The sequence below is a fragment of the Fringilla coelebs genome, assembly GCF_963513975.1.
Source record: "Fringilla coelebs genome assembly, chromosome: 2".
Classification (NCBI taxonomy): Eukaryota; Metazoa; Chordata; class Aves; order Passeriformes; family Fringillidae; genus Fringilla; species Fringilla coelebs.
This window is the reverse complement of record NC_140029.1, coordinates 40,610,149-40,629,394: the sequence shown is the minus strand read 5'-3', so window position 1 is coordinate 40,629,394 and position 19,246 is coordinate 40,610,149. Positions and strand designations below refer to the sequence as shown.

At 39.8% G+C, this 19,246-nt stretch overlaps 1 protein-coding gene across 1 annotated transcript in view; it reads left to right on the top strand.

Annotated features, from left to right (window-relative positions):
- Positions 1-216: 216 nt before the first annotated feature.
- RAP2A (RAP2A, member of RAS oncogene family) overlaps positions 217-19,246 on the top strand; it is a 30,899-nt gene continuing 11,869 nt past the window's right edge. The window contains exon 1 of the mRNA XM_084226065.1: positions 217-533. Within this exon, the coding sequence (XP_084082191.1) occupies positions 220-533 (314 nt within the window). The 5' untranslated portion in view covers positions 217-219. The remainder of the gene's footprint in view (positions 534-19,246) is intronic.

The following is a 19,246-nucleotide window of genomic DNA, read 5'->3' as shown; positions in this document are numbered from 1 at the left end:
CCGCCGCCCCACCCCGGCCGCGCCGCAGCCCGTGAGCGCGGCCCCGCCGCCGGCAGCGCCGCCCAGGAGCCGCCGCGGCGGCCCGGAGCATTCGCCGGGCGGGGAGCGGAGCGGAGGCGGCTGCGGCGGCGGGCACAGGGCGGGGCGGCCGATGGCGGGGGGGTGAGGAGGGGCCGTCGGCAGGTGCGGGTCGGGCGGGCGGTCCGCGCTGGCGGGAGGATGCGCGAGTACAAGGTGGTGGTGCTGGGCTCGGGCGGGGTGGGGAAGTCGGCGCTCACGGTGCAGTTCGTGACCGGCACCTTCATCGAGAAGTACGACCCCACCATCGAGGACTTCTACCGCAAGGAGATCGAGGTGGACGCCTCCCCCTCCGTCCTGGAGATCCTGGACACGGCGGGCACTGAGCAGTTCGCCTCCATGCGGGACCTCTACATCAAGAACGGGCAGGGCTTCATCCTCGTCTACAGCCTGGTCAACCAGCAGAGCTTCCAGGACATCCGACCCATGCGCGACCAGATCATCCGCGTCAAGAGGTGACTTGCCCGGCGGCCGCTCCTCCGGCGGCCGCGCCCGACGCCCACCTGCGGCCCGGCCCGCCCCGCCGGGGCCTGCGGGCCTCCCGCCCCCCCCTCCGTGCCCTCCTCCCCCGCCCCGGTGCCCGGATCTCCGGCCCGGGGGCTGCCCACGCCCGCTCAGGTGCCTGCCCCGCGGCTCCCTTCCCTCGCCCGCCTCCCTCCGCCCTCCCCCGGCGGCAGGGCATTGCCCCCATCCCGCCGCCCCCTCCGCAGCCGCGCCCGCAGCCCCGGGCTCCCCGTGGGCGGGCGCCGGCCGGGGGTGGCGGAGCGGGGGCAGGGGCCGGGGGCTCCCGTGGTTTCCGCCGCTCGCCCTCCCCCCGGTCGCGTGTGCGGGGAGTTTAGGGTGCTCCCGTATGGAATACGGTGGAGAATCTGGCCAGAGGCTGGAAGCGTGGGGGCGGAAAAGCAGTTCCCCCAGTGGTGTATCGGGTCAGCCAGCCCTCGAGTGCACTTTTTTGGTGGACGTGCTGTGGCCGATGTGCAGGGGAAGCACCTGGATGCTTTCGTGCGGCAGGCGAGAGATCTGCCTGTTCAGATGCCTGCATAGGTATTTTCCATGAACTTCCCACTCTTAAAAGTGCAGGACGCCAGCCTCTCTCGGTGGAAGTGACGGCTGTGAGTGTTAGGCCTCATGTGTGCTGGTGTTGCTCTTAAATTTCCCACGGTCTCGTTGCCAGCCGCTCTGTTAGGAGCGAGCCCACGGTGGTAAAACACCGGTGCCTACTGCCAGTTTGTTTTTATAATCGCTGCGTTGTTTAGATGTGCATCAATCAGTCAGATGTCGGCAGCTGAAATGCAGCCAGTCGCGCTAAAATAAGGGTAGATGCACCATTTGAAATCATAGCAACCGTTTGAACCAGAGCGTAGATGAGAAAATGCCGCTGGCCAGATCGTCGCAGACAGAGGTCTGTTAGTGCCCGTGGAGAGAGGCTGTAATTATATCGCAGAACTGGTTGTAGCTTTGGCTTGGACATCTGAAAGGGAAACCCTTGTAAATAACTTAGTTGGACCACATCTGTTGGATTTGCATCTTAATGTAGAGTAGAGCATAAAAGGTGGTGATAATAATAATGGCTAATCATATGGTCGGGTATGGTCTGTTCACAGAAACTGCCATTCCAGACCAAGGCCTGGGGAAGATGTATTTTGAAATTGGGGAGGAGGGTGAGTAGGGGAAAGGGGAGGGAGGAGGCAAAGCACTGCTATTTTTAAAGACTTGCAACTTTTTCATAGTGAGTGTTTCTTAATGTGTGTCCTGACTCTTTCAGTGGAGATTTCTAAAGACCAATGTGGTGGAGTTATTTTGAATTTATTATGGAAAGGGCATTTTCAGTATCCTTCCATTCTTACCATTCACACATACCTTACAGAAGAAGGTTTTTTCTTTAAGTGGCTCGGGTAGACTTTATTCATTAATAAATGTCTTTGGTTTTCTTATAGTTAATCGTCACTATAAATTCATCTAGCTTCTGAATTTATATCTGTGGCTTTTGCAGCTTGCTTTGTACCTTGTGCTGGAGCATCTGCATTCAGACCCCAGCTGACCAGCTGTAGATAGGTGAAGCAGAATAGAAAGGAACTTGTACTTCCATAGTTACATTGACTCAGCACTGCTGAGAGTGGGTCTGAATGCTGCTCTCATTTTTTCATCTGCCAGCTCTTTTACTGCAAGACTCCAGCTTTTGGCTTTTGGTTGGATATTTTGTGAGACATATGAGCAACATTGTAATCCTAAATTTCATTTATGCAAAGTAATCTAAATGCAGCTGAAATCCTGAAAATTTTAGCAAGCCCAGATAATTTTAATTGAGTTGTAGTTGAAAGGAATATGATGCATTAAAAGGATGTAGCTTCAGCAAGGGTACCAGATTTTTACTTGTTAACTTGCTTGATTTACATATGTGGGTTGTGGTGGGGGTGTTATGTTTTGGAACTTAGGTTCGCAGGCAGTGTAAGACCTAATGTGCTGTAGACTTAAGCTTGCATCTTTCTTACCAGTTGAACCTGAAAAATGCATATTTACAGATACAATATGCATCTGTACAAGGACTTCTAAATTGTAATTTACAATTGCAGAAAGACGTTTAATCCGTGCTGAGAAAAAAATAATTGTAGTACTATTTTCTTGGGGATTTTATATGACAACTATATGCTTATATTGATACAAAACCATGTTCTGAAAAATCCCTGAACTTTACTTGTACTGAAAACCAATTGGCCAGGTCTCTAAGTGGTAGGTATCTGTGCATTTTACATATTGTCCTTGCTATTTTGTTTTATTTTCAGATTAAAGAATCCCTGTGTTATACCATAATTAGAGAGCAATTTTAATTACACTCCCAAGAAGTAGAAAAGCCAGTTGAAATTCCCTCTTTAGGTTAAGAGATGCACACTTGAGTCTTCTGCTTCCCTGGTCTAACCACCACATACCAGGCCAGCTAAGCTAAGCGAGTTCTTCGCCCCACCTGATGAAGCTGAGTGACCTTAGAGGAATGAATGATATGTTCATGAATGAAAGAGGAAACAAGTGGACCTTCACTTAACTCTGAAGCTTAGTGGTTAGAAAAGATTCAGATCACTCTTGCCACTCTAGTTTCTGTTCTCTTTAAATGGCTATTTAATATTAGCACATAAATAGGTTTAGTCTGAAATCCAGCTCTGCCAGCTTGCAGAGAACTCCCCTAATGGCAAAACTGTGAAGTTGAGCTTCCTTGTGTAGTGTCTGTAGGCCTTGCATCCCTTTCAGTCATGGTGCACAGCTTTATCAAGCGTGGAGGGTGTCTCCATGGCTTTTGAACAGGTAATTAAAAGTCTTTCTCGGAAAATGTTTTAAATGTAAACAGTATTCCTCTTCTCAAAGTAAAAAACAAATTTTGTTTAAATCTTCTAAGAGAGAGTCCAGGTGCTGTACCTTGAGAAGGGAGCCCTGCCAGTTCTGGGTGGACAGGTGCACCCCCAGCAGCTCTGCCTAGACAGAGGACGAGGAGGAGGAAGAGGTTTCAGAGGTGCTCACTGTACTCTGGGCTGGAGTTTCCTGCAGCGCACAGTGCTGCCAGCGTTGGATGAAGGATCACGGCGGTACGAAATCACAGCTGCCGTTCTTCCTCCAGATGCTTCATCTGAAACGCCTTGATCCAATCCCAGTTTGGCACCTAGAACTGGTTTCTGAACCCTGCTTTTGCCAAATGGGTCCTTTAAACGTCATTTCTTGATTCTTGCATATGCTGAAGGTTTGTACTGCTAGGAGGGTGGAGTGTGCATAAGGTAGCTTTGAAGACTACTTATTTTCTGTATTCAAGAAGGATAAAAAGAATCAGCTGCTGCTTTACTGCCTCCTGGTGAGGTAATACACAAAGTATGTCACCTGTGCATTGGTGGATGCTGCAGCTCTGGGGCCTTCTTCCTTAGATTTACAGGCTTGTCAGCAAAGAATTGTTTATGCTGCAGACAGAACTCACCATAGTTTCAGAATGAGCTGTTTTCTGGAGAAACCTTCTATTCATGGGAGCAGGGCTAAATTGGATGAGTGGGCCCATGCCAACAAAGGTCTGCAGTGAAGGAAGAACAGAAGCTGTCAAAAGAACAGATTGGAAGTGGTGCACCCCATTTAGATATAGAGATTTAGAAGTAATTAGTGAGTATGAAGATTAGGTAGTGCAAATTTTATTTTTATTTTTGTGGAAAAAGGAGTTGGGTATCTTCTAACACTTTTGTGATTGTCTGTTGTGTGATTAGTAAGCTCTCTAAAGAGAATCTGCTGGTATTTGCCAAATACTGAATTTTAATTTTAATATGACTGCCAATGTTTTTCTGTTATGAAGGTATGTTTAAAATTCACTGGGTATCAATTCTAGGTGCTTGCTTAGCCTTCAATAATGTAATTTCTCGATCTGTTCTACGGGCATTTTTATAGTGTTTTTTTCAGTTGAACCCCAAGAAATAGGAAAGTATTATTATTTCTATTCAAGCAGAAAACTAGTGCCTATCAGTAAAAGCAAACTCAAAGTTAGTTCTGAGTTCTTCACTTGTAGTAATTTCTCTAGGTGTCTGACCTGTGCTTTAAGTACAGGACTGTTGCATTCACATTTTAGAGACTAACAGAGTCTTCTTAAGTATTTTCAAAAGGGCTGTTTTACTCCAAGTAGTGAAAAAAACCCTTCTTTTCATTAATCTAATGCTTTTTCTCTAGAAGAAAAAGAGCAGAAAATATATTTTATTTAGATTGGCTGGAAATGTAGACTAAATTATATAAATACATTGCTATGAAATGTCACAGAAATCTGAGTTGAGTTGACAATATTCTTTGTAGCTGTGGTTTATGATCAGGATGAAAATCTGCCTCTCAGTCTAGGGAGTCTGTGTAATATTTAAACATACAAGAGATGTAATTGTTGAAATTTATTAATTGTGAAATCAGCATCTTCAGTCAATGATAGTTGATGTATTTAGTGACTTAATAGTGATTAAGTCTGGAAAACTATATTTGAAATTACAAATTGCTCAAAAGTTTAGTTGAAAATATTGCTTTCCGAATACTTTGAAATCAAAGTATGGGTTTTATTCAAAGAACATAAGACCTCTTTAAACAAGGTCGAATTTTTCAGTTTTCTGAAGTTCTGTGTGCTGCATTCTTATTTTCAGAAAGTATTTTTGTCTAGTTTTGAGAAGTAGTTTGAGGATTCTTCATAAACATTGGTATAACATCTTCAACCTCAAACATGGATTCAGCCTTTCAGGAAGAAACACCAAAGTGTTTGGTAGAAGTGAAATATGGAAAATCTTGTTTCTCCTAAAGTGTACTGTATGCAAAGCTTGACAAATGTCTAGGGATTTTCATAGGTGCTAGCTGTGTAGAGATGGCAGAAATAAGCACACACTGAAATCCCTAAGTCTTTTTTAGGAAGAGTTCTTTTTCTTGCAATCATCCTAATTGAATGGATTGTGTTGAGTACTCATCTTCAGGTAGAAAAAGGCAGAGTGGGTAAAAAGCATTCTCCCCATTCTCCCCTTGGCCAAGCTGCCAGCCACTCTTGTGCACCCATGAGATGAAATTCAGGACTTCATTGGAAGAACAGATTCTAAATCTCAGCAAACATTTGCATGTATTTAAGTACAATAGAAGAACTCTACTGGTCTCCCTTTTCCTTCTTTCTTACTAAGGGACACCTATGGATAGCTGCTTATCAGGTGGGAATCCCTGATTTATAAGAACTAAATGTAAACGCTTTAAGCATCTGTAGAGATATAAAGGAGGGGTAAACAGAAGTAGTCAGTCATACCTAATTGATTCTGTATATAATATCAGAACTTTCAGCTGTCTGGCCATTTCTTGTGTTTTACTGGGGAGCTGATTCATAGACTGTCCTCTAGCAAGTGTCTGTAATAGAAAGAGCATAACTCAGATTTGTGCTCCTGTGTTTTTTAAACTTTAGAGACCAAAAGAAGCATTGTATAGAGCTTAGATTAATTTTTTGTCTGTGTGAATCTACCTTTGTTTTAATTTGAAATTAATGAACTAATTCTGCCAGATAAAATTATAGGTTCCTACAAGTCTTATACAGACAATCCTCTAAAAAATGACAATGTGCAATTTTAAGCTATAGAAGACTATTTTAAAGTTGTTTGGCTTAGTCTTAAAATCAGATATTTCAAGGTGCTTGTGCATCTTCAGAACATGTAACCTTTAATGTTTTCCTGTAGTTACCTTTGAATTTAATTACATATTTGCACAGTTCTCTTGGCTCTTCCCCCTCACACTTTCCCACTCTCACATTCTTGATAATCTGAAATTTCTTATTACTTTGAATTTCTTTCAGTGGAAAATGTGAAAATTGGAGACAAGGCTTATAACCAAAGTGTTCTAATGAGTTGCGGTTTTTTTGGCTGTTTCTGTGCTCCCTACCATCCCTACAGCCTAGTCCAGATAATTTTATAGATATTCCTTCCCAACTTTTATTTATTTTTCTCTGTAAGGTAAAATGACATGATAGTTTTCATATCCGAACACTGAATATGAATATTTTTTATCCCCTCCTGCTTTTTAGGTGTTCTTTGGACTTTTATTGAAAAAGCCAGGTAGGCAAGCTCCTTTTGTATGCGTGTTTAGTTTAGATTGTGCTAGTTTAGAGTATAGTGCTTTTTTTTTTTAATGATGCCTGTATTCCTTAGCATCATCTGGGTTTGGGTCTTAATTGCTGCTGTAGTTTATGTTGTTGTAGAGATGTGTGGATAATTTTTGGATAGCTACAATTATCAAACAGTAGAACAGTATGTGGCAAGAGTTCTTAAATTTGTTTTTGGTCATGCAATATTGCTTGATTGTGTCTGTGTTGTAAAAATGTCATTTAATGTGTTAAAGACCAAATATTATCATGACTTTATTTGCTTTCTTAACTTAGTTCAGTAATATAGCATTAATGCTTGGAGTTGAATGTTTTCTATCTTGCTCTTCATTAGGCTGTTTGACAAAGATTTTTGAATATTTGGAAAATTTTATTTTAAAAAAATCATTGCTCATTAGAATTTCTAGTTTTGTCTTTGAATTTCGTATTTTACTGAGAGGACAGTAATTCTTTAAATACTGGTTTTTTTATAGCCATTGCAGTTGTCAGTAAGTTTAATATTTTCTTTCAAAATATTTCTTCAGTTGGATAGTGTATGGATAGTAATAAGTTTAATTCTTTGGTCAAACATGAAGCAATCTGGGTGACATTATGTTTATTTAAAGCCCCTATGTTATCAGGCATATTTTTTAGACCAGAATTTCAAAAATAGGCATTCTTTGGCTGTTGGAAGTTTTTAAATTAAAATGTGAAATGTCTGAGTGGGTGGATCTCCCAAAAAAAAATCATCAAATCCTTTCATTCCATTAAATTTTATTTCTACTTTTCTTCTTAATAATTGAATGTCAGATTTTTATTTCTTGCACCTAAGAAAAAACCTGGGTTTACTGGTTATTTAATTTCTGGAGCATTATAAGTGTTGCTCAAACAATTTTTTTTTTCCTCCTTGTAAATTGTGTAGGTGGCATGTGATGATAACGTTTTGAGAGAGAATAGGGAAGCAATCGGGTCTGCAGTGCTAAATTATCCTGGCACGTAGTGACTTGTATAAAGATTTCTCTACAAAGTTTTTAAGGTAACAAGAACTGTAGCTATCTGCTTCTATGGGCTCTCTTATTCATTAGCTTGCTTCTGTTCTTTTTGGGGGGTTTGGATTTGTTTTGTCCTGTTCTGGGTTTGTTTTCCAGAGGTTTCCAGTACAGGGCAAGTATTCAGTTTTTGCTGCGCTAAGGCAAACACTATGGTCTAGGTGCAGTTTGCAGTGATGAGTGCAACTTGAACACTTTCTATGTCAATGGGTTGGATGCGTTTTGGCAGCTGTGTTGTCTTAAATCCTAGTCTAGACAAGAGAATTAAAGGTGTGTTATGAGCACGTTATCCTTTCTCTTCTTTAATGTCATAGGGCTCACTCAGTACAGTTGGGTGCTGTACTCTTCAAAAATGCAATGGTGACAATGTTTTAATTATTGTCTTGGTTAACCCTAGACTGGCTGAGAGATCAGATGAAGGACAAACAAAAGGAATGTTTTTAGGATTGATTGGTTTGTTTTGAAATATCACTTGTGTCTTGTAGATGGAGCTAAACCAATTTTTAAAATATTATCTTCTGCAAAAGTCATGGTAATGAGGAAGACATCAAAGCATTTTTAAAATATTAGGGTGCAATAGTTGGGGTAGTAGTCTATGGTAAAATGGAATACAGTTCTTACTTTAAAGGATGGTTTGGGGACTTCCATTATTGTTCTGGTTAACAGGTAGCCACCTTAACTAAAAGATTAATAGTGTTTGCGATTCCCATGCGAGTTTCAACTCAACTACAATTTAATTTGAACTGGAAATGAATTGGATAAGGCACTGAACTTAAGTGCTCTGAATATTGTGAAGAAGAGCTTTGATCCTGGATTTATGATTAATTGCAAGAAAGGATGCTTTCAAGAAACAGCCAAATAGGTCACCACTAGCCTATAAGCATGTCTGCTGAATTATGAGCAAGTTTTCATAGGGGAATGTTTGAATTGTTTGCCCTCTTACCCCTAATATATTTTACAGTAAAGATTGTAAGCCAGGACTGATCAACCTACTTTATCTGATTAGATCTGGTTGCAGTTTCCAGCACTGCTGTAACATCTTTTAAGCTGCTGTGCAAAATCTTACTTGAAACGTTTGATAAAATAATTGGAATGCTTCTGTCTTTTCAAAAAGCTATGAACTTTGTAAGACCGATATAGAAATGCATAAATTGTCTCCTCAAGAATTCATTTTCTTTTGAAATGTCCTTACTATGTTTTTAATTTAATTTATAAATTTTAGAAACTCCTTGGTTTTGCTAGAACTAAACAATGAATATAAAATGTAGGGGGTTTATACCATTTTCCCCAGAATTTATAAATTAGTTGGAAAAAAAATCTGGTGGGGTTTTTTTTTTCACCCATCTCTGTATTTAATGATGCAAAATACTGAAGTATATATTTTTTTTATAAAATACAATACATTTTTTTTGAACTATGACATCGGTCCTAATTTGTATACTGCTGCTTGTAAATGCATGTTTTTAGGGAGGTATGTTTTCAGTCTGTGGATTACTTTCCAGTGCCAAAAGAACTTGATGCGTTAATAGGTTTTCCTAGTAGTCATCTTCTATCAAGAAGAAATTCAAAACTTGCCCCTCTTCTGCTTAAATAATTCTGCTGATGGCCTGTCACACAGTGGTGGTGTGTGGTTTATTTGTGGCGGGGGGGGGTTAGCTTCAGGATTTCAGGTTGGTTTTTTTTAATAATTTGGAGGGCAGAAGATGATTATGTTGAACTCTTTATTCTGGAGGATTTTATCAGATGCTCTTCTAACCCCACAAAGCAAAAAATCTAAACTGGTCTGAGTGTGTTTCAGTCTCCAGTTAAATCCAGGCTCTCCATCTCAGTGCTTAAAGGAGGCATCTGCTCTGTTATAACAGTCTCAGATGCAGTTAGATTCTTGGTAGCTGACATGCATGTCACTCCCTACAATGCCTGGAAGAGAGAAGAATGAGTCACCTTCTGCTGGGTTAAGGCTGCTGCAGTCCACTGTCAAAGTCCAAGTTATAATGTGGAGTGAGTTCGCCCATTGCTTTCTTCCTTTGGGTGTGGTTTTAGGTTGGGAGGGAGGGGAGTGGTGGTTGTCAGTGTGGTACCACTTGAATCTGCTTGGATTCTTTAGCATATGAGCTCCTCAGGATGCATGGAGGCTTTGGAGGTAGGAGAGGTTGGTTTTGTTATTGCACCAAATGTGCAGGATGCAAGCAGGCACTCCTGGCTTCAGTCTTGCGAACATGCAGTGCTCTGGAACAGATGCCTTTTTAAAAATATTTTTCCCCAATGCCAACCTTCTCTTTTATGCATTTCATTTAGAAATAAATGAGACCTGGCCCTTACAGGAAAAAAACACTAAGCTATTTTGGGTCATTTCCTTAGGAATCTGCTTTGTTCTAAGGTGTATAATACTGTTGCTGCAAACCACTTGAGCTACCAAGTCATATAGGCAGAATCTTCTCTCTTGAGAGACAGGCTTGGCCACGGGTCAAAACACTTAAAAAGAATGGGATAGAAATGGAAGTCAATATGTCGTCATGAAGCAACAGTTGACCTTCCCTGAATATTATGGTCTAGGGGAGTCTTCTGATGATCATTAACTATATGGGATATCAATTTTGAATTTTTGCAATGACTTCCTAATCTAAAGAGAATAAGCAGCCCTGAGAAATCACTGGGTACCAGTCCTGGTACCTTTCTTTATCTTGTGCATCCAATCTTTTTCTGATGTTCCCTTGGGATTTGTGAATTTGCCTTCTCGTGTTTGTACTTACTTTCATAGTGGTACATCTTCAGCAAAAAGATTGAAGACTATCTTCTGAAGCTCTCTTGCAGTTGAGTGGTTAGAGCAGTCTTCTGGGAAAAGCAGATGTGAAACTCCTGTGACTAAAGGAGGTGTGTAGTGCAGGTCTGTCACCTCATTGATCAGGTTGTAATCGCTGTACTATGTTAAATGTGAGAAACAGCATTGACACCACTTGCTTTTATTCCCAGGGCTTTCTGTGCAAGTGATATCTGTTGTAGATTTGTTGAATATCTTACTAATGTTGTGTTAGTGGCCTCAGTAAGCAATGTTTAGTGAATTAGGACCTCTTGAGGGACTTGGCTGCTTGCATAAGTCTGCAGGGACCATAGGTGTGTGACCCCGTTTTGGTTCCAGTCAGTGGCTCAGCTGGGCTTGTGCAGCTTTAGGCCTTCAGACAGACAGCTTCTTTTGAGAAAAACTTTGGGTGGGTGCAGCTTTTCAGGAAATTTATTGGGGAGGGAGAAATTTTGTGGAACGGTCTCCTGGTCATGGGCCACTAAATGCTTCTGGAGTCCCAATATAAATATTTATCTACCTCAGTTTTGCTTTCAGACCTAGAAATATTTGCCATTAGAATGAGTAAATCTCTCTACCTCCTTTTTCACATCAGTTCTGTATGTTTTGAGCAGTGAGTTTCTGAATGCCTTTGTGTGATTCTTTTTATTATAGAATAAAGAATAGGCCACAGCCTTGATGATCAAATCATCCACAGCATAGGATAAACTTCAGATGCTTTCCTTCTCTAGAAGGAGTTCTATGCACAGCTTATATTGGTGATTTTAAAATTTTATTTGCAGTAGAATCTGCTTAGGTGTCTATCCTTATGCAAATAGTTGTCTGAGGGGTGATAGACTCTTTCCTAGAAAGAAACTGGAGAATATGATGATATCAGGATAACCTGTAAAGAGTCCATAGACTTTTAGTGTTAAGTATCAAACAGGAAGAAACTTGATTAGTTTGCCTTCATTAGGTATCTCTTCTGTCTGTCTCTTAGTTTGGTTGTCTGCAGCCTCACTTAACATCAGAAGCTGCAGATGCTCAGCAGTCTCCTTTCATGCCATCTGTTTCTCCAGCAGTTGGTATAGGTTAGCCATGTGGGAGGATCAATAGCCTCGTGCTCCTTGGTCCTTGATGTTCTAGAACAGCATGATGACACATTGTAGAATTGCACTCAATCCAAATATTCCCAAAATTCATTAAAACTGGGGAGAAGCCAGGCTGCCTGCTTTTTGTGGCTATGTTTTGGTGGGAGTGGGGTTCATGGGTCCTCTGCTGCCTTTAAAGATAACATAATGGATCAGCTGATAATTTTGCCTGGACTGAATGAATGGGTATCTATCTAATGGTCTCACCTTCAGTCTGGTACCATACAGGATGTAGTTGTCCCATCTAGGATTTTGTAAGCTCTGTTACATAACAAAGTATCACTGTCTTATTATGTTGTTCTTGCAAATTTCTGAGTCCGTTTTACTATCTAGCAGTTTGTAGACAAAGTTCTTGTAACTCCTTTATTTCTCGTGCTCTCTTGTAACCAGATCTCTTAGCAACCAAAATCATATACTTGCTACCTGTCAGATGAGTCTGTCAACAAGGGTTGGCAAGGAATGCAGTTCCTGTTACCACTCTGAGTTCCAGTTTTTACATTGTGGGAATGCTCCTGCTGCCACCAGGCCTTTTGCCCCAGATTCTGCCCTGACCATGTAATTGGAAAACTTGCTCCTCATCTGTGTGAAGGTGGTTTTCAGAAACCACAAGGAGCAAATGCAGTCCTTGGACAGTCTCCTGCTGGACTGGAGCAACCATTCCTTTAATCTTTTTAATTCACACTGTTGGTTACACCTGTAATTGCCAAGAGTTCATCTACTGGGCTGCAGGGGTGGTTTGCAGACAGGACATGTGAGCATTTATTGGGAAGCAGGGCCCTTTCTCAAGGGAAGGAGGTGACCGGCACTTGCAGACAATATGAACCCTCCATCACAAGACTAAACTGTAGCAGGCATGTTGAAAGGGCCTGTATCTCTAAAAATTATATCACAAGAAGCTGAAGATAAGCATCATGGTAGCTTGATGGTGGAAAGGTGGTTTATCCAGACTGCTTCATCTTAGGTACTTTAGTAACTCTTGGAACAAATCCATGCAATTCAGGTTTTACCTACCAAAGTTTACAATGTAACTCTCTTATGGAAAGGAAAACAAAATATAATGAAAGCTACCGTTGGAGTACTTGAACTTAAAATGTCCAAATTGCTCTGGAACACAAGGAAGAGGGAAGGCAGGTGCTCTGAATTGCAGGGCTTACTAATGTGTCCCTAGGCTTGACAAGAACGCATTGTAGAAAAAGAAACAAGCCTGTGTTTACAAAGTTTTCACCTCTGGAAAGATTTGCTGCATTGTAGGCTCTACAGAGGGAAGAAGTATGATTTTTGGAAAAAGAAAATATTTTATTTCAATGGCTTCTCAAGAACTTGGTCATTCAGTATAATTGCTGCAATTTATTGCAAGATATTGCCTTTTTTATTTTTTTCTCACAAACTACATTTGGCAAAAAATAAAAAAAGAGCAAAGCATAATTTTTAAAATGAGTCTATTCAAGAAAGAAAACAAATAACCTAAAGGTGTGAATTGGGGAATGTTGACTTCTCCTTCAGATGATTTTTAATCAGAAATAGTGACTGCCATCGTGGTAGCTTCATCTGCCAGAGAGGGACAATGGTGAGCTCAGCCTTGGATGAAAGCTGAGAAGGCACACCTTGGAAGTCCATCATTACTCTCAAATTCAGCAATTGTATTGCCTTCCCAGCTGGGATAATTAATCTGGTAATTGAAGTTTACATTCTTCTACAAGAAATGATCAAAACGCTTGCTTTGAAAGACTTTGTCTGTCAACAAGAAATGTGGTTAGATTAAAAGGACTGGGAACAGTCTAGGCTTCACACCTCTGCACACACCTTCAGATTAATTGGAGTGGCCTTTCTGAATAGGACAACTTAATGTGGAAAAAATAATTAATGAGCTATTTTCAGGAAATTCTAGTTACCAATTAGTGATTCAATGAAGAAGGTGTAATGGACAGGGAGATATGTGTACAATACCTTTAAACATAATCTCTTTCTTAAAAGAAATCCTTCTTTTTAAAATATTTCAATATTTTTCAAATATTTTCTTACTCTTACTTTTGAGAGTTAAGTATACAAATTGCCATCCTTTCTGTACCTAAAATGTGACAAATAGACATGTAAATATTGGGGTAATATATTGTTTCTTAGAATAAAATGAAGTACTTTTTTTTTTAAATTAAGTTTGCTCAGAAAGAGAGACAGTTAAAATATATGTAAAACATACACACAAATATATGCATATATGTACACAAGAGGATTTCAGTCTTTTAGCCATCTGGGGTCAGGACTCAGGATAAAAGGAAAAAAATAATGAATGGATTCTATCAGGTTCTGCAGTCATCGTCTGTTTAAAAAAAAATTAAAATAGGCTTTGTCTACATGTGAAAATTCTTTCACCAAATTGCTTTTGAACAAATTTGTTTAAACCAGCGTAAAGCCACGTTGTTTGTCTCATACCTAATTTGAGCAATATGAAAATTGGTATCCATGCGGGAATTTGCAGCATTTTAAAGAAGTTTCTTAGGTTTGCCTGGCTTGTGTTTGTTTCCCTCTGAGAAAAGAAAAAATTGTGTCAGTAAGACACATAGGCACTGATTTCATTCTGTTTCCCTCTCTCACACACTTGTGCACAGGTTGCTTTTTCTGTCCTCCCCGTCTCTGGGTGTCACCGGCCATCGGCCGGCGCACGGCCACGGCAGAACGCCAGCGCGGAGCCGCCCCGCTGGCCAAGGGATGCTGACAGCCAGAGCCCTGGGCTCTGACCCCGCTGCTGCTGACACAGCCTTGGCACAGCCAAGTGCCCACATCCCCAGAGGTGCAGCAGCGTGGGGGTGGTGAAGTCACAGGGGCCAGCCTTGCTGGTAGGGTCAACAGGTACAAGATAAAGCAGTCTGCAGGCTTGACTGGCTGCCACAGAGTGTCTTCGTGGACAATAAAATGGCTGTCAGACAGGTTAGTAAAACTCTTCTGTGAAAGAGGAGCTTTTTATAACCTAGAGTAGACCCAAGGAAATTAACATTTATACAGTAGTTAAAATATAAATAGCTCGACATCTGAGATGATGACTGTATCAGAGTTCCTCATTCTAGATGGCTTCATTTTGATAGTTAATCAAATATTAGATTTGAGATATTCATGCACACATCAATGTATGTGAGAAAGAGTAAAATGTTTAGATTTCACTGTATTACCAGGTACCCTATATTTAATGTCATCTTATAAACAAGTTCTTACTAAGAAATGTCTGGATATTCAAATGGATTATATTCACAACACTGATTCAGAATGAAGTAGTCTGTTGTTTTTTTTTAATTGGTACCCATCTTATTGTAGAAAGAATGAAAAAATCTCCTAAGAAACTTATTTCTGAGGTTTATGCTCAAGATAGAAAGGAGGTTATCAAGAAATTTATATTTACCTTTATTCCACTTAACAGTAGTATGTTGGGAGGCAGTATTTTGTATTTGAAGATGAACCAGAATTTATTTTAATGAGAACAAACAAATAACAAACAATCAAATCCTGACAATTCTGAAGCTCTTATTTTGGTCTGTTAGTCTTTAGATATGGAAACAGTTTCATTTAACAAGATTGTATACACTTTTTGGATACAATGTCTGGAGATAGAAAGTTGAGGTGTTGAAGATGGAGCTGACTTAAACTTGTGGAGAATAGAACCTTCTTGGTGCTCTGTTTATTCTAACATTCCAATTAATTATAGTCGGCATATGGTAATTAGATAAATTGTTCTACAAGGTAAGCGCCACCAGCTTTCTCAAGTCATGGCAGAATGGTTTTGCTTACCAAGTAGGAAATAATATGTTCTAGTAGGAGCTTGGCAGGACTGAAGAGGCTTTCAGAGCATCTGCTGGTGATACTAGTCAAGGCCTTGGATTTTTACTTTGTTGGTAGAGGAGGGTTTGACTGTGGTCAAAAGGAACTGAAATAAGAATAGTATTTCTGCAGTAAAAGAGAAAATGCATTTATACTGTTTTGTCCTGAATTGGTTCTCTGTATCAGTGTGGCCACATGCTTAGAGTTTCTGTAAAGTAGTCCATCTTTTGAAAAGTATCCAGAGTTCCACCCTAATTGTACCATTGTGAGGAAGATCTGTCTCAACTGAGCATTTTTTGCAAAGTTTTTTTTATGTGCATTGTAGGATATTTTTATTAGCTTGAGGGACATTAAGCTGTATTCTTCTTTAGTTTCTAGGGCAACGAAAGTCTCTGCTTTGAACTAGACACACAAATTCTTTTCAAGCTATGCAGTATCAGAAAAATTCTGGTATCTACCTGCCTTAGCTTCTACTTAGGGACTGATGAAAGAGCAGAAGTTCAGGCCAGGCTGTTTGCCAATTAGCCCTGGTATTTTTGTTTTACTTTTTCTTGAGTTTTAGTGACCTGCAGCTAGCTTCATTGCAAACAGTCAAATTCTTTAAAAAGCAAATAAATAAAAGCCTCTGTGGAACTGTAGTTTGTATCAGTATGTAATGCTCCATCCTGCAGACTAGATTGTGGCAGTCAAATTATCAGAGGTCAGTTCTGTGACCAAGGCTTGCATTTCAGGGGTTAGATCTGGGTAATGCCAAAAGTCAGGAGCACATACTTTTTGGAGTAAAAGGTTCTTACCTTGAAATGGAAGAGATTCTGTTTCTTTCCCTGTGGTTCTGACTGGACAGGACAACATGATTGTTCCTGAACTCTAATCCTTTGGAAGTAGGGGATGCTACTAAGAAGGTTTTGAATTAATTGTTAGGCCTATTCTTGAAGACTGTAAAAGTGTAATTTTAATGAGCTAGAGAAAATCCTATTAGAATAGTTTAAACAAGTTTTGCAGTGGAATTTTTATCAGTGATTATAAATTGGTTAAAGTAATATAAGAGTGTGTTGGCTTTGAAGAGTGAACTAATACTTTAGAGAACTCTAGTCTTCTGACCCTTTTAAAATGCATATGAATTTCACTACTTTTTGCTAGTTTTACTTTATGTATCCACTAAAAAGTTTCAAATTTATAGTTTAAATAAACAAGGATAAAGACTTTGAAGTTGTCATTAACTTATTCTTGAGCTTTAGTTAATGCTGCAAAATCTGGTTAGTTCATTTTGCTTTCAAAATTCTGAGATATATGTCTATCTTGAGGCCTGTAAGTATGATTATCACTTCCTCTACATAAATGAATAGCTATAAATATTTATGTAACTTTGTCATTTGTTTCTAAGCCTATTTTCTATGTAAACAAGCATTATGCAACTCAGTCGTCCGCTTGTCTCATCTTCCTCCATTACCTGCCAGTAAGTTTTGAATTCTGCAGTGCAGTTAAACTAAATTAAACATTAGGACAAATTCCCAGAGAGATCATGGAAGGCCTGTCCTTGGAAGTTTTCAGGACTGAGCCGTGCATGGCCCTGAGGAAGCTGGTTGAGATTTCCTGGCTGACCTTGCTCTGAGCTGGGGGTTGGACTGGAGACTTCCCAAGGTCCCTTCCTGCCCAGATCAACATCTGGAACAAATTAGAAATCTAAATAATGATTAAATTCTGTCAGAATTGTTGGTGGGAAAGACACACTGTCACTGCTATATGGAAGAAACTGGCACATGCTTAATCCTATTTATGGACTGGAGAATGGTGAGGGGAAAAGTTGTAGGCAGAAGGAAAAACTAGAGCTTTAGATAGCAGCATTGATAGACTCTGTAAGAAACTAGACCTACCATTGTATTCATAAATTACTTTACAGATTCTGCGCTTTATACAAAGTCTGGAGGCTGCTTCAGCTTTTCCAGGAGGATTGTTAACAGTATTTTATTGCAAAGATTTTATTTTTTTTTTAGCTGAGCTACTGGCATAAACTTTGATATATCTGAATTGGTACAAATCTCTTTGGTCATTTTCCTTCTCCTCCCTCACCTTTGTCAATGCTTGCTTGTACAAGAAGTTTACAGTATATTTTAAAATATTACAGTAGTTTATCTAAACATTTGCACATCAAGATATGCTTCCAAGAGAAATTTCTTGTGACAAAATATGTATTGATAGATAAATAGTAATGCGTTTTAGGTTCTCTGTTGTTTGAACACAGCAATGTAATAACTTTAAACTGTAGAACAATTGGAATCCATGGATTTGTATGATGTACAAAGAGGCTCACATTGCTTTTAACAGATATCTGCATTTTTCATTGCCTTTGTAAAGGCACCTATTCAGTTCCACATCACCAGAACAGGCAGGTTTTGTGACCTGGTAGAGTTTTGTAGAGGAGCAAGGAGGAGGAGAAATCCCTCAATGCCAGCGTATGTTTAAAGGTATTGTGAGCCTTTGCAGTTTCTGCTCAATTTGGTGATGTTGAGGTGAGATAATAACCTTGACTTTGACCCCAAAGCTGGTGTTCTTGCTTCAAGGCACACCTAATCCACCAGCTTTATTCTTGCTGCTGACAAGTTTGATGTTGGCATGGAATCTGCCCTAATGTTCCTAATACTTGTAAAGAAATCCCGATATTTTGTGGTGTTGCATAGCTTACTGCTGAGAATAGCTGGGATGCAGGGTGCTTGTTCAGCTCAAGAGCAAGCAAAACTGCTACTGCATGCTTTAAGATGTTCAGATTGCCTCCATCAGTAAGGATGGAAGACCTCAGAAGTGTTTGTGTGCCATAGGCAATAGAGGTTAAAGCTGACAACTCTTTTCTTCAGATGGAGAGCAGAGCTACAGAGTTCAAGGGACTTGCTAGAAATTGCACAGGTGGTCTGTAACAGGGTGTGAAACTGAACCCACATTTCTTGAATCACATGTCAGCATTCCTCCTGCTTGATGCTTAATGTTTTCGCTCTAAGACATTGAGGATAAAATTTAATTATAAGTGATTATGTCTGAAAAAAGTTGTCCTTTAAAAGAAATGGTTTTTTTGAGACTTCAGTATGCAAATAAAAGATAGATGGTAGTCTCTTTAATTTTAGAATCTTCTATATGTTGCACATTTGGTAGGTACTGAAAGCCTTGACATATCCAGTCATGCTCATTGTATTGGAATAAACATTAGTATATTAGCATGGATATGGCTTAAAAATATTCAGAGTAAGAAAACTAATGTGGTTATTAAGAATAATTTTCAATTATGGATGCAAAGCTTAAATGTTGAAATGTGAGGCCTAATTTTCAGGATGTTGGGCTATTCCTACAGCTAGTAGCAGTAATTAAAAAAAAAATAGATGCTTAGCTTTAATGTCTGGAAATTTTTTGAGCAAGAACTTTTTTGTATTTAAGCAACTATAACACGTCTTATAATCTGTTAATAGTTTTCTTGACAATTAGATTTCTTTCAGTATGAACCGAGTAGAGAAACAGGAGCTAGATGAAATTGGTGCAGCTGTGAGAATCTCAGATTTGTAGGACATTCTGATTTTCATGTTGCTTTTAGAAACAAGGGAATTAGTCACAATGGAAACAGTCAGGTAAAACATTTGCTTTGTATTTACTTGTGGTTATTTCTTCTTAAACTAAACCAAGGAACAGAAAACTCCCATTTGAAAATTCCAGTGTTTCTGAGTTGCTAAATGCCCCAAGCATTTCAGGATTGCAACAAGATATTTGATGCTCAGTTGTGAAGATGAGGATTTTGATTGGCATA